The 16,012-nt window shown below is 46.7% G+C and overlaps 1 protein-coding gene across 5 annotated transcripts in view; it reads right to left on the bottom strand.

Annotated features, from left to right (window-relative positions):
• The window catches only part of CRAMP1 (cramped chromatin regulator homolog 1), a 58,969-nt gene extending 44,384 nt beyond the window's left edge, over positions 1 to 14,585 (bottom strand). The window contains exons 1-3 of one of the 5 annotated variants that reach the window (XM_011376850.2): positions 14,278 to 14,585; positions 11,845 to 12,191; positions 1,067 to 1,260 (exon numbers count right to left, since the gene is read on the bottom strand). In XM_011376850.2, coding sequence (XP_011375152.1) covers positions 1,067 to 1,260; positions 11,845 to 12,190 — 540 coding nt within the window. In that variant the 5' untranslated portion in view covers position 12,191; positions 14,278 to 14,585. Of the gene's footprint in view, positions 1 to 1,066; positions 1,261 to 11,308; positions 11,512 to 11,844; positions 12,192 to 12,537; positions 12,632 to 12,692; positions 14,200 to 14,277 lie in introns of those variants that run through there. The other 4 variants (XM_023521326.1, XM_011376851.2, XM_023521325.1 and 1 more) reach the window with 4 other exon arrangements.
• Positions 14,586 to 16,012: the final 1,427 nt, after the last annotated feature.

Genomic DNA, 16,012 nt, shown 5'->3' with positions numbered 1-16,012 from the left:
CTATCACTCCAATTCTTTCGCTGTCAAAAAAATAAGGATCACTGACTGAGGAACCTATTTTAGATGTTTATCCTAAAGATGAAATCTAAAATATGGAATGTTCACAAAGATATTCATTATACTATTATTCATAACAGAACCTGGAAGGAACCACAACAATCAGCAACATAAGAATGGTTAAGTGAAGCAAAGCTTGGCCAGAGAATAAATACTTAGATGTCGTGGGACACTCAGTATCTGTTGTAACTGCTCAACTCTGCCATTGCAGTCAAAATTAGCCAGAGACAATATACAAGTGAATGGGTATGGCTGTGTTCCAATAAAACTTTATTTACGGGTAGTAAGGACATATTCCACAGGTTTGCCTACACCTAGAGTAGAATATTTATAGGCATTAAAAATTACTGAGCAAAAAGAACTAGGAAACGCTATCAAAAATGTATCTGACAATAAAATTTTTTAAAAGAGCACATTCCTTATAATTACAAAGATTTGAAAAATCAAAATGCAGAAGTGAAAACAGCTGGCAGGGAGCATGGCCACTTCTTTGGGCTGTGGGATCAGGGAGTAGCTTCTATTTTTAGGACCTTCCAGTCTGTCCTAGGTCAGCTGCAATGTCTCTCAGGGCTGAGCTCGCTGCTCTGACTGATATGACAAGTGTCCCCTTGGCCCTCCCCCTTGGGGAACATCCCTCCCAACTGGCCCACTCGCGGCTGTAAGGGGAAAGCCCAGAAAGAAGGGTACCACTCTTCAGTCAATGTTATCTCAGAAACGATGGATAGAATCTGAGAAAAGAAAAGCATACAAAGACACTTCCAAACAGCCACCTCCCTAGTAACAGCTTTTAAAGTCACAATGAGGAAATAAAAGGTCATGGTCAGAGGGTGAGACCATATCCCTAGAGACCCACACCTGCCACAGTCACATTAGGGGCTCCCAACCGGAACTGCTAACCTATAGATCTAGTAGCTATGTGGTAAGAATGGCGAAGGAAAACTGAAAGAGAAATAAAGTAGTAAGAGGCTAGGGGTTTGAGCTGCCTTTTTTGACTCCATAACTCACTCACCTCGTATAGCCCCTCGAAGAAAGTGTTCTTGTCCTCTGTGCTCCATGACTCCCATTGCCGCCGGACCTTTTTGCCTTCTTCCTTCTCACCACCAGAAGACCCTAAGTTCCGGGAGGAGGAACGAGAGCCCCCTGCAGGGGCAGCAGGGGTAACCCCAGACCCATTTCCAGACGATGATCCGCCACTGTCAGCTCCTTTGAAAGAAAGAACTATACAGTGATCTGTTCCAGACAGCTGGAGAGGCTCAGGAAGGCCCTGCTCTCTGAGGTCACACCTTGAGGTCCCATTCCACATTTCTCAACTGCTGAGATTATAGTGGGATGGCACCTGGGACCTACCGTGTGCCTGGTGAGGCTGTTCAGTAATGACGTCATCCTAACTTGACCTCATGACTCTTTCAAAGCTTTCACAGTTGAAAAAAAGGAGAAAAAGCATTTATGTGGAATCTCTGAAAGAGCACAATGATAATGTCTGTGACAAAGGCACATAGCTCTTTCCCTTCTGTGAACTGAAACTGCACATCGCATATCAGTGTCTTTTTCAGATGAAGGTCTGGCTGAAAAATTCTTATCTTTTAAAATAAACAAATTGAAATTTCAAACTCGAAAAAATATTTAAATGGGTGTAAAAAAAACTGTCTTCTTTTAGAAATAATCAAAGCTTCCTATTATGACTCATTTGACGCATAAAAAACCTTTAAAAAGTCTTAAAACTCCTTTTTCTTTATCAATTTCCACCAAAAAAATCTGGTGTTCTGAGAGCTATCCAACAACTTCGCAAACACTTTTAAAGCATCAGTTCCCAATCTCATGCTGAAGGGGAAAGCGCGACTGAGTACAACACAGGGTTTCGATGCCATTCGGTGGACCAAAAACTCTGTCCTCCTAGGACAATAGTGGCAATAAACAAGAGTTAAAGGTCACAGATAAAAAATTTTTATGAACTAATGCAATCCTCCCACTCATCTAGTTCATTCCTCCCAGTGGGAACAGGGACTCCCACAGTATCTCTGTGATAACCAACATTCTCTTTCCACAGAACCAAGGAAAAATCAAATGGGGAGAAATCTTCCAAGTCTAAACAATGAGGGTAAAAATAAGATCGTAAAAATAAAAGTACTTTAAAATGCAAAAGCCAAACCAATGAAGATTATTAAGATGCTTTTCTAATGAGAAAATCAAGAGCTTTTCCATCAAGATCTACTTCCTGGTGGATCTGGTGGGCCCTCCTGGGGCAGCCATGTGCAGACTGAGGCCATGTTTCCCTCACTCCCTCAATGGGCGTCTGCCTCCAAAGGAGAAATGAAGACAAGGAGTTTAACAAAAAAAATACTTTGAAATAAAAGAAATAAAAAATTAAGTCTGTTGATGCTTGCAAAGACTATCCCTGGAAAAGACATAAAGCCTTGTTGCAGGGGCTGCCTGGGGAACAGGGGGAGGCAGAGTCACTCTCCACTGTTATACCTTTCAAAGTGTGTGCCACAGATCTGTGTTACTATGTCAAAATTGGGAGTATTTAAGAATAGTTAATCCCATCGGTTAGTTATCAGAAAGCAGAATGTCTTTTTATACAGACTGAAAAAATTACTCAGCTATATGGAATGGTTTGAGTCTTTCTTCCACGTAGAAAGGTATACCAGTTTAGTGATGGACTCTTTCTAAGGCAATGTGATCGGGTATTAGGAATCACTCATTTATCAGAGCTGTACTGTCCAATTCAACAGCCATTAACCACATGAGGCTTTTTAAATTTAAAGATTAATTAATTAAATAAAAACTCAATTCCTTGGTCACAGCAGCCACATTTCTAGTTTTCAATGTCCACATGCGGCTACTGGCTACTATGCTGAACAGCACAGAACGTTACTATCAATGCAGAAAGTGCCATAGCCAGTGCTATATTTGAATGTTTGACATTCACAGTCCTAAATACATTGTTATGAAATAAAACATAATCAAGCTTAAAGCCTTCAATATCCCAGCCTGCATTCCAGCTTCCCCTTCCCATCCGGCACACAAGTGCAATACAAATGTAATCCATGTATCTGTACTATAGATTGGGCTAAGGAAATACTGGACATGTGATTTGACCTTGCCATTCTTCACCAAACCAAACCTAAAATAAGATCTAGTTAATGAACCTGGCACTTCCCATGATGTTTTCAACAGGTATGGCAAATTTGGAGCACATTTCCAGGGATAACTAGTTTCATTCCATTTCCAATAAGTCTGAGATGCTTTTGCTGGGAACCAAAGACCAAGTTACAAATACCATTTAAAACATCACTCTTAAATACAAGAGGTTCTGGTTGATTTGGAGCCTATAATTCCTCACATGTAGTCATTTCTGGAAGGGCTGCCTGTCCATCTCTGCATCACCCACAACAAAGAATTTCAGAGTCATTTTCGACTTCTGATGAACGCTCACTAAACTCTTTTACCAAAACAATAGCAACTAGCTAATCAGCCCTACAGTCGCAGCTCAGGTTTACCTTTGTCAGCCCACGCTGGTGTTAGATGTACTTGAAAGTAACAGACAACTCTATAATGCAAATGTCTTGCTAGCTTTTGTGAGGTTTTACCACATCACAGCACTGGCGACTTAAGAGAAGAACAGAATAGAAGCATTTCAGAGCTGGAAAGGACCTCAGGGGTAGGGTGCAGGATAAATCAATATGGTGGATGTGAAAGAAGGTACAGCAGTGAAAACAGCTCTGCCAAGACGCACGAGGCAGCAAACCAGGCCTCAGAGCAACCAGCCACTCTCGTGAGCCAGAGGTCAGCTACAAAGATGCTCAGCTTTTCCTTCTGATGGTTCCAAAGTGATACATTTTCAGTAGAGGACAATAAAGCAACATGAATGTTCAAAAAAGAAAGCAAATCATCCCCAAGTAACCCTTTCTAACATTTGGTGCCCATCATTCTAGACCATGAATGCCTTTTAAAAGTAGAATGACAAAGCTCCCGAGTAGCAAGAGCATGTGGCCATCTAGCCCATTCCCAACATTTTGGATTAGAAAAAAACATTTCAGATGAGAAAGAGGCTTCATTGTTTGACCTCAGGCTCAGTCCAGTACTCCAGCTCGAGCATAAAAAACAGGAAGCGGAATCACACGCTGGTAGAATATGACAGTGTCCACCAAGGAGAGGCTACCGTCAGAGCAGAAAAATTCAGATGAAAATGGTGATGACTGAAGGGGAAGAGAAGGAAGCAAGTGAGGAGAACAGAAGTAGAGAAGCAAGAAGTAGAAAAAGAAGACAATTTGAACAAGACAGGGTAAGCGTGGGGGCTTTCTCCAGTGGTGAGAGTGATTGTGAGGAGCCCAGCAAAAAGTAGAGTGCCAAAGTCAACCCTCTGTCTGTGGCTACATGTCTGAGACCACAAAGAGGCTTAGCAAGAGTCATGATGAGAAGTCAGCATCCAAGAAGCCTGAAGGGAAGTGAAATACAAGAATAGGATCCCCCACAGTGAGCTCTTTGAAAGCAAGAACAGTGTCTTACTTTCCCGTGCCCAAGCCTGGCACAAGCCTCACACACAACAGATGCTCAATAGAGAGCTCGGGAACCAATGGAGCTCAGAGCAGGGGACTCCGCTATGCTAGCTCTGCCCGTCGCCTGCCCCAGTCCCCAAGATCCAATGCCTCCAAAACAGAACCCACGCTTCCCTCCCAACCCACTTCAGTGCCATAACCCTCCAGCTGTCCAGGTGCCACCTGGCTACTCCTTTTGCTCATTTCTGCTGCCATTTTCCCAGGCCAGCTCTGTACCACCACCAAGTAACACAATCTTAACTGCCTTCTTTCCGGTCTCCCAAACCACCAACCGCAGCCGCAGCCCACTCTCTAGAGCTCACATTTGAGGGACGCAGCCGTGTGGCCTCGGTCTGCCTTCTCCAGCTACCCATTACACCTCCACAAGCTAGACTGTCTGCCTCCCCCACCACACACCTCTGCGTTGGCCTGGAATGCCATCGCCCATGTACTCGCACATTGCCTGAAGAGAAAACTATCCTCATCTTTCACTGGGGAAGCTGAAGCACAGATGGAGCTGCTTGTTCTCATGGCCCAGCGGTGAGGGAACATGGATTTCTACAGCACATTCAAACACTGCTCTTTTTTGTCCTCATAATGTGTAGTCATTATCCACATTTCTGAAATGGAGAAACTGAGGCTCTAAAGCATGAAAGTTCCACGGTCACTGGGCAGCAGGAGGAACAAAGCCTGTTGTTCCAAACCTGGGCATTTTCCTCTGGGGCCGCAAGCCACCAGGGTGGCTGCTGCCAGTGTTACAGCTGCTTCTGTATTTTTATTACACACAGAGTACAGGAATCAGAGGATTTTATGCTGAGGAGAACTTGACCTCGAGGTCTATCCCTCAGTTTGTGACAGATAAGGAAGTTGAGGGGTGCAATGACTTGCCCAAAGATACATGGTGAATAAGTGGCAAGAGTCAGGACTTCAGAGGATGTTCACCTCTAGAAACAAAACTGTGTGACTTAATTTAGGTAAGACACAAGATGTAATAACAATCTGTCATGTCATACAATGACTCACTCTCCTGAGCTTTCCTCTGGAGTTTGGTGAACTTCCTTTCAAGAGTTAGGAACATTAAGATATTGAGTGACAGAAGACCAACAAAACGTGAGGTATTTGATACCATCCTGGGACAAGAGGAGACTTGAGCCTCCCCTCACTTTGTCCATTCTCAGCTAGAAAGATGGTTTAAGTTCAGCCAATAAAAGTGTGTCTCCAGGTAAGCCTGCCTCCCAACCCAGCACAGAAATGTTTCCCTGTCACCTGCACCTGTGGTATGAGAGGGCAGGGACCTTTCAAAAGCCAACTACTCCATCCCCACACATCCACCACAGGTCACAAAATGCCATGGTAGAGATGGAAGACAAAGGTTTCCCATAGGATACTTCTCTGCCTCTTGTAACACGTGCCATCTGTATCAGACATTGGAAAAGCCAGATCTGCTTTCAGAGCCAGATGTGACTGAGGGGACACCCTCTCTATCAAGGCCACACAGAGGAGATGTGTCAGCCAATCTCTAGTAAGAGCATCACCTCAACAGATGAATCCTGATGTTACTCCCAGGCTACTCCTATTGTCACTCACACACGGTGCTCTTCTATCCGTCTTCAGAATGCTGCTCAACTCCACACGCAGGTGTTCAACGAGGACCCCTCCCAACCAATCACTGTGCGGTTGGCTTTCTGAGGGACAGTGCAGATGCTCCAGCTAGGTCAGCAGAGGCCCCGCCCAGGGTCTCCAGCCTCCGTGACATCCTCTTCTGTGATCTGAAGATGACCTGAAACCTGGTGGTCTCAGTACATGTCCCAGTCACCCCTGCACCCCGGGTGTCGCCACAGCATCTCCAGTTCTTGACAACCTGCAAAGCTCAGCATCTTCAACACTTTAACCAAGGCTGGCCTCTCGCCAAGACCCTTCCCCTTCCTCGCACAAATGTTTGAGAAAAACACAACTGAACACACCACTGTTTCTATTAAAAAGTATTCCCTCTTCATCAAATAATGTGAAGATTTTCTAATGGTCTTCTGTAGATAATTCTTGATTTTCTAACCAGACCACAGACACCTGGGAATGTCTTTTTTTTAGGCATTTCACACAATGCTCTTCAGTGCTAAGAACACTGCAGTTATTTAACATGATAAAATGCTTCTATGCACCACCATCTATGAAAACGCTAATTTTTACATTTGTGACTCCACTATTTGAAATCATTCCTCTATTATCTTTATATCTTCATATAATCCAAAACAAGGCACAATTGTACCACATGAAATAGAAATCCTAAAGTATACACAGTTGGTAAAAGATAATTCCACAAAGACAGCGAGAACTTAGTAATTTACCAAGAACCTCTGGTTTAAAGATATTTTCCTCTGTCTTAGACAGCTCCACTGTGACCCATCTTTGAAGTAGCCTGGGCCACAGGTCTCCTAACCCAGGGGTCCCCAACCCCAAGGCCACAGACAGGTAACAGTCCATGGCCTGTTAGGAACTGGGCCTCACAGCAGGAGGTAGGCGGCAGGCAAGCAAGCAACGCTTCATCTGTATTTGCAGCCACTCCCCAGCGCTACCATCACTGCCTCAGCTCCACTTCAGATCATCAGGCATTAGATTCTCATAGGAGCACCGGTCCCTGGTGCCAAAAAGGTTGGAGACCTAACCGACTGTGCACAGGGAGTCTTTGTCACACAATAGACCATGTGTCAGGGTTATTGTGTCGTCCACTGTGGGCAGCCATCACATAGGATATACCAGTGTGTGCTAGACAGAGTCGAAGGAATGCCTCTCCTTCCTCTTCCTCCTCTTCTCCCAATGAAGTCTGACAGCTTCCAGCAAAGCCCGATATCTTGGCTGGCCAGTGTGGCTCCATACAGCTGTCACTGCACTTGATTTTATTAAACAACATTTATTGGATCGGACCAGGCATAAGAACCACAGCGCTCCAGCCTCTGATCTGATGTATCCACCCTCCCGGAGAATATGGAGGGCAGGGACTTACAGTACGCACAGCTGTACTCCAACCAGCTGCCCGGGGCCTGGCCCCAAGTACCTGATGAAGGGAGAATGAGAGTGATGGCAGTAGAGACAGGACTGGAGCCACACCAGGCACCACACGCAGTTCCACCCCTGGAGAGTGAGTGCACACTCTGGCCACTCCCTGTCTACTGCTATCTGAAAGCCAAGGCTAAACAGGGCCCACAGCCCACCAGTCACAGAACTATCCTGATTTCAGGCAATCTAACTTCCAGAACACCCTCTTGAGAACACACAGGACGCAAGTCCATGTTGCACCATGAACTCCCTCATCCTTGAGTGTTAAGGTGAGCGCAGCTTCAGCTGGTATCTCACTGACTCATTTTGAAAGTAAGGAACCCAAGGTTCAGGCATGTTGAATAACTTTTCCTTTGTCCCACAGCTGAATCAACCAATGGCAACTCTAGGGGTTGGGAGAGACAGGTTGAAGCTGGGTCTCCTGACTGCTGATTTGAACCTCTTTCTCATAAAGTTCCAGTCTCCCAAAGGTTGACCAAATTAGGATGAGATATTTCATAAGACGTCTTTTAAAAACCTAGAAGCTACGGGCAGCCCACAGGTTATACAAAATGTAAGTTCTGTATAGTGATTTACTGATCACTAAGCAAAAGCATAGCAAAACCGGGCGACACGGCTCAATTGTGGAGAAGGTACACTGTGTGACTAGCTCGAAGGGTGGAACGAAAGTTTGATAAGACACAATGAAAACTGAGGGTCCAACTCTGCACCACCTCGGGCACCCCCTCATCTAAACTGTCCTGACAGGGCAGCAGCTTGGAGGTATTCTTGGGACCTCTACCCGCTACCTCCCTACAGGGCCTCCCCGTCCCCTGTCCATCTGCTCAGACTTGGCCTGTAGCCCTGACCCCACGACCAGGCACTGGGAGCCTGCTAAGCACTGGCCAGCCGGACCTCACTGCGGTATTTACTGCACTGAGCCAGGCACTGGTATTATCCCCATTTACAGATAAACTGAGGTGCACTAGTTTGCCCAGAATCACCCACATCGCTAACTGCCAAATGGGGAAGGGCATTAGGAGTTTTGTTTCCTGGCTCATGTTCTCACAGAGCTGTGAATTCTGGGTTTCAGTCTCAAATGTGTCCTTGGGTCACTCTAGGCAGTATGGTAGGGCTACAGGAACATCTGTTTTGGCATCAAGCAGATCCACTGGTTTCTCCTCTGCAGCTTACTTTCTGTTTAGGTTGAGCATATTATTTACACAACAAACTTCAGTTTCTGCACCTATTTAAAACTAAAGAAACAGATGCAAGAGGCCTGGCACATAGGTGCTAAATCTTAAGTATTTTCCCTTTATCGATTCAAAAAGAATTCGAAATTGTACTAGAAAAAAATTATTTTTCGATGAGGTTGAAATAGTCTGTTATTAGAGAAAAAAAAAACAGTTGTGTGGAGAGAATCAAAGCAAGGAGGACTTCCCTTTCTCCAGTCTTCTCCAAATTTACTGCAAGGTTCTCATACATGTTAAGACTGAAACTGCCAAGAGCGATAAGTAATCAATCAAAGGAACCTCCAATGACTGCACTGTGATTATTCCTTATGCATAAAGAAATTATATTTTTCTGAAGAGAAAAACTAAAAATGCCAGTATAGGAAGTCATCGCTTAATATCACTGACACGTTCTGCAACTTTAAACAAAACAATGTATAATGAAACCCATTTTACTATGGGCTACTTGATATAAACAAAAGTTCTTAGGGCATCTCATCAACGTTATGAACAAGGACCAAATCTGAGTACCTGCTGGACTGTTCGTTTACTTACTGATCCATGCTCACCACCTCAGGTGGAGATTTCCAGTCTGAAAGACAAATGCTCCTCTAAGAATAGTTTTCAAAGCTTAGGGGCATGCAATCACAACCTGATCTTCTTTTCTGCTGTTAATGGAAGCTCCAAGGGAGCAGAGGTTGCCCTGAGGCATAAGGAGGAGGAAGTCCTGGGTGTGGAGAAGTGCAGCCAAAGGATCCTGGTAGCCCAAGCAGATCATAGTCAAGAGGAGCTAAAGGCCACCCACAGGCCAAGAAGTTCTATGAAGCAAAGGAGACATACTTCCTACTCTTCCTCTCCTAAAAGCCACCATTATGATTTACCTTAAATATTTTCTTGCTAAGATAGGAAAATGCATTATTCACAAGATGCACAAATTCTAACAAATTTCCACTTTACTAACGGAAAGTCAATTGCTGCTCTACGCCACACTGGAGACAGGAACCAAGAACAAAAGCATCAAGGATCTGATACAAGGCTAATCCAGGAAACCTATACCATCTAAGCAAGTCACAATCAACTAGGTAAACCAAAGCAAACTTCCCCTCATCACATGACTGCCAAAAATATAACTGACCGGGTGGCTCCATAGTGTAGGAGTTAGCACATTTGCTTTACACGCAAAAGGTCCTGGGTTTGCGCCCCAGGTGGAGCCACGGACCATACCCCAGGTGAGCCAGGCCCAGGGTGAGCCAGGTCTCTGGTGCGCCAGGTCCCAGTGAGTGCCGCAAACACGTTGGGGGGCAGATGCCCTGCCTTCAGAGACCCAGTTCTCAAAGAGAGACGGCAACATCCATAGGTCAAGGGTGGAAGTGGGACGAGAGGGGGTGGAATTTAAGGGGGGGGGGGGGGAATACACACACACACACATATATAACCACTCAAGTTTTATCATCTCAAATACAGGAAGCCATTTACAGATAAGAGTGCATTCACACAAGCTCCTCATCTTGCAGCCAAACTTCAGTCACACTTTGAGAAAGTGGAGCAGTCACTGCTGTTCCTCATTTAACAGGTGAGAACGCCTCTCTGATAGAAAAGCATGTTCAAGCGGTCAAGTGAGCAGACCAAGGTCAGAGCAGAGGGCCAGGGTGACAAGGCAGTGAACTCCAACTGGACTCTAGATCCAGGGCATCTGAAGCCACAAACAAACCCTCGAAGGCACCCTAGGAGCTTACACATAATAACTTAGACACACCTATAACTAGGAATGAAAACTATTTTTCGCAAAACAAATGAAGCCATAAAAAGAAATTAATATTTTCCTAATGATTCAACTATCATATCCAAAATAAACTTATATGAGGTAAGCTTTAGTTTCTGAAATAAATTAAATTGCTTTACATTTACATCTTTAAATAAAAAATACATCAAAATTCTTTACCAAAAAATGAGTAAATCCATGATTTCAGAGGCTAGCCTTCAGTTAAGAATGAAGCAGAAAAAGCAAGTTTAATGTTACACTTTTGGTACAGATCTACAAAATGTGTTCTCTGTTAGCTTCTGAAATATTTCCTTTTAAAAACTACCAGGACCATCTAAATAAATTTAAATGACCATTTCCCAAGAAGCTGAGGTTTTTCATGCAAAACTCACTGGAAATTGATGTCATATATCTACGAAAGTGCTGCAAACTTGCCCTAAAACAAAAAGGATGTTAAGAGCAGTTCCCTTGTACAATTCAGGAAAAGCAGAATGCTGCAAGAGAAACAGATAAAAGCAGAAAACAATGGAGAACCAGCACATCAGGAGCAAAACTGACACGTGGTTTTCTTATTATTTTGGTAGAGACCCTAGTAAAGATGTAATATTCTCAATGTCCTCTGAATACAGTGACAAACACTGTAGACTATTGCTCCTTTATATCAAGGCCACAAATGTTTTCACTACCTACTACTTAGGAGAGATCCTTTCCATGGCACGGAAACTCCAAGGTCCACGTCTTGATGCCTTTAATACTTGAGCCTAGAATACTTGAAGCAGACGGTGATGAGCCCAAGTCAAACCCTGGCATCACTTTTGGCTTCTTATCAATCTTCCCTCAAATGAGTTTCAAAAGCCCGTTCCTTTGTTGTATTTCCACCATCCGACCTCTGGCAAAGAGATCGCAGGTATTTTCTCTTTCCATTTCTAAACTATTGTCTGCTGTGTAAAATAGTCTACCTTATAAATCAAAAATGATCCTTTGAGGGGAAAAAACGACATTCAGGAACCTATTGTATTAGCCCAAAGAAAGGATACTTATGCCTGCCTCTTAGCATAGTTTATATACAGAGACAGCCTTTTTGGAGGAGAAAGGGGCACATCCCCTCCAGAGTGCCACCCCAAGTGAGTACTGGACAGATGTGTGAGCGGGATCGGGAAATGGGGTGGAGGCCAGGAGGCAAGTACAGTGCGACTCTGGAAGTGGCTGGGGTCCCCAGTACCTTTTCCGCGGGGCCCGGAGCTACTGGCGCTGCTGCTCCCCCCTGCGCAGGACGAGTCCTTCCTGAGCCTCTTGCTCTGCGGCCTCACGCTGGACCGAAGGAAGTGGTGCTGGTCCTGGGGGCAGGCGGGCGGCGGGGACGGGGCCTGCGGGCCTCCCGCAGGGGCCGGGGGTCCGCCGCCGCCGCCCCGGGGGGTCTTGCCGTCCCTCTTTGTGCCACTGCTGTCCTCGGCCGCGTCCCCGCTGCCGGCACCCTCTCCCTCCAGCGCGTCCTCATCGGCCGCCCTCTTGCCCAGCCTCTTGAGCCCTTCCTCCCCGCCGCCGCCGTCTCCCAACTTCACTGTCATCCTGCGGGAGAGGAGAGGGACCCCGGTGAGGCCGGCGCGGCCCGGAGCCGCCGCGAAGTTTAGCCACCCGCCTCCCTCTCAACATGGCCGCCGTTGTTTGTTCCAGGTCCTCCCGCGGCCCGCCCGCCGCCGCCCGGCCGAGCCCGCACCCTGGGACCCCGAACCCCTGCCTGGACCCCTGCCCGGACCCCGTGGCCCAGGATACGGCGGCGCCCGGGCGGCGAGCGGCAGCTTGTGGCCGCGCCCGGACGGCCTTGCCCGCGCGGCGCCCCAGGCCGGCGGGGTCCGGGTTCGGGGTTCGAGGTTCAGGTTCTGGGATCCCAGAGTAGCGGCCTGGGACCACCTACCCGGCGGGGCCACGGCTCATGGCCTGAGCGGCGAGCAGCCTGCGCTCCGGCCTTGCTCCCCGCGCTGCCTGGGCCCGCTGGGCCTCTGCGCCCGCGCCCCCCGACCCCACCCCTCCCCACCCCTCTAAAACGCGCGGGGCTCTGGGCCCGCGCACCTGCACCGCACGCCGGCCCCCAAAGTTGACCCTGGAACGGGGGCGAGGGACCCGGATCCACCCTCGCAGGGGAGAGGCGCGGGCTCGCCTGCGTGCACAGGGAACTCCATAGTGGCCCGCGGCTGCCTGTCCGCCTGCTTATTTTTAAACAGACATAAAGAATAATAAGCTCGAGGTTTCTGGCAATCTTGCTTCCCAGGGTGGGAGCCGTGTGCTCCTGCGGGGATTTACGAATTAAACATTTTTTTTTTTTTTTTTTTTTTTGCAACAAAGGAGCCTACTACACTAAACAGGTTAGAGCAACTATGAAAGGAACAGCAGTTATGTCCAGGTCCAAATGTAAGAATGAGTAGAAGAGAATTGCGTTAAAACTCTTGGTAACCATCAATAAAATTATTGCATTAACTTTGTTACTCACTGCTGTGTGAAATGTCAACAACAAATGTCAAAATGTGAGTATTCAAAATGTTTGTAGCCCAGAAGGGAGACCCACTCAAAAATAGATTCAGGTATCTATCAAAATTTTAAGTCCAGAAATATTAATATGTATGTGCGATGAAGCAAGAAAGGTATAAGTATTATATTCCTCAACAGGTGTTGATACTATGCCCAAACTGTGTTTGACAAGCTCGACACAACTGCTGAGGACCATAACATTTCCATTTAAAAGGAAAACGAGAACAAGGCGTGAGACTAACAAAACACAGTAACAGGGGCAAGGGCCTCTCATACCAAGATTTGTAAATGAGTAAAAATCGAAGTAATACCTACTACTGCTCTGATGTATTGTCACAAAATGATCTGTAAACAGTTTTCATCTGTTGTAAATGATCTCATAAATCATTTAAATTCATGATAGTTCTTTTTAAACCTGTCAAAGAATAGAACTACACAGACAAAAATCCAAACTTAAAGGACTTCATTACACAGGACTTCTCACTATTCATTTTTCAACCTATCCCTTTCTACTTAAGTAACCTGAAAATATTCCAAAGGGCCTTGCTCTGGGTTATAACGTGGAAAACACTACTTCCAGGGGCCTGTCATCCCAAAGCTACCCACAGTCAACGCAGGGCTCAGGCAAAGCATACATCATCCACAACAGAATAAATTTGCCCATTTGCCAGGTTGAATATTGGAAAACACTAAACTCAACACTTCTAGAAGGACATGGCTCTTCAGAATTAAAAAGATACTGACACATTTCAGAATTTTCCCCTGGGGGAAAAGGAAAACATGGGGACGGAAACCTTTTACCGAAAACCTCCAATATTACTTCCTGATCGTGCAAAAGTGGAATCACCGCAAGCCTAATCCCGGCTCAACAACATTTGTCACGTTTCGGGAAGGAAAAAACAAAACCCTCCCTTTCGGGTCGATTTCTGGCTGCACACAAAGCGTGCTGTCAATGCAATACTTCTCGGTCCGGGCTCCCCGGAGGCGCTCCGACAAAGTACCCGGTACGTAACCACCGCGGCAATAACGCAGGCCTCTCCCCCCGCAGCCCCGCTCCAACTGGGAGCTGGCCTCGCCATGATAGCTGGTCGAGGTGGCCCACCCCTACCGAGCCCCAACCTCTAGTCACCTTTTTCATCAATGCCCCGCAGCAGCCTGGCTTCCCGGGCCCCCCGGGGGCCTCCCGGGCGCCCACGGATCCGGCCGGGCTGGGCAGCCCCGGGCCCTGAGCGCCAGCTATAGCGAGGCCGCGACGCCGGTGTGGTGCTCTTGCCTGGGATACAGTCACCGAGCAAAGCTCGCCCCGGCACGTTTCCTCAGCGGCCGGGGTGAGGCTAGTTGGCTGCAGGCGCCGGTGGTGCCACAGCTCAGCCTCCTTGGAGACCCTGCCCGCCGCGCTCAGCAGCAGTTCCGGCTACGGCGGCCGGCAGAGACCGCAGGGGCGGTGCGCGGGGCGGGGCCTGGCTGCGGGTGCGCGGACTGAGGAGGGGCGACGCGCACGGGGACGAGCACGCCCGAAGTTTTCAGCGAACGTCTCCCTCGAGGGGCACTCCCATTGGCCAACAGCGGGCGCGCGCTCTTGCACGCACAGACGCTGGGCGGAGGCGGGAGGAGGGTCTGCGACGCGGGTAATGTTGTGACACCACCTCGCGGTCTTGCAAGCTCGTGCGTCGCTCCGTATTGGTGAACCGACAGCCAATAGAGCCAGCGCCCGGGCTGTGATTGGCCGGGGCAGTGTTGACGGATGCGTGAGAAGAAACACAGTCTCAGCTCCAAATCTTGAATCCCGCGCGAAAGGAAAAGTGTTGGAAGTGTAACTTGAGGCAGATAACAACCTTTATTGAATGTGTGCTTTTGAATTTCTTTCGCGTAGCGGGTGGTGCTGCGCTCTTAGGCCCTTTTTCTTCGTTAGGGAGATAAAAGAGTGTTTTTTAAATTCTAGTGTTTATGGGAGGAAGAGTGAAGATGTGTTTAAGGATACTAACTTGTAGGAAGTAGTAAATAAGCCATAGAGATCTGATACACAGCATAATGAATATAGAAAATAATATTGTACTATCGTACAATATTATAAGCTACATGGGCAATCATATTACAATATATAAATGTACCCAAGCAACACGCTGTATACTTTAAACTTAGAAAATGTATGTCAACTTTATTCAATAAAAATTTATAGTGTTTATGAAAATGGAGTTTTAACAATAGACTCTTCTTTATAGAATGTGATCCGGAACCAATTCGATCTCATCCAGTAATATCTACATTTTCCTCTTTGAATTTTCATTTAACAATGTGGACCTTTTTGCTGTAGAAACTATTTTTTTTTAATGACATGACACCACTTTTTTTTTTACAGTAGAAAAGTTTTATTAGAAGAGAAAGGACACTTCCAGACGTGGAAGCAGACATGAGCAAGAGAAGCGTGGTTCAAAAAGCTCACTGCTTTGTTTTTCAAAGCTAATTTCAAAGTTAGTTTAACCACACCTGACCACAAGGTCAGAGCGCATGTTGCTAATGCCTTTGGGAATGCAGTCAGGCGCCACGAATCAGGTTGGTTTCTAATCTGATGAACCCATATCGTTGGTTACCATTTTCTAGCCAGAGGCGTCCACATGCGCCACCCCCCCCGCCCCCAAGCATTGAACGCATGTCATATTACCTAAAAACTTCAAGGAATCAATTGGAGGAGTTTGAACCAAGTCCTCCTTGAGACCAAAGCACAGCCTGGAAACGGTATGGGGTCCAGAAGACCCAGCAGCAATAAGATTAGTCAAAGACTCTTAGAGAAGATGGCGTTCCGTTTCTCTCCCAGCCTCTGCTGCCTTCCTCCACCTCCCGCCCGACCTAGCGGTTGGCAAGGT

The sequence above is a fragment of the Pteropus vampyrus genome, unplaced genomic scaffold (assembly GCF_000151845.1).
Source record: "Pteropus vampyrus isolate Shadow unplaced genomic scaffold, Pvam_2.0 Scaffold303, whole genome shotgun sequence".
Taxonomy (NCBI): Eukaryota; Metazoa; Chordata; class Mammalia; order Chiroptera; family Pteropodidae; genus Pteropus; species Pteropus vampyrus.
This window is presented reverse-complemented; position numbering and strand designations above follow the sequence as displayed.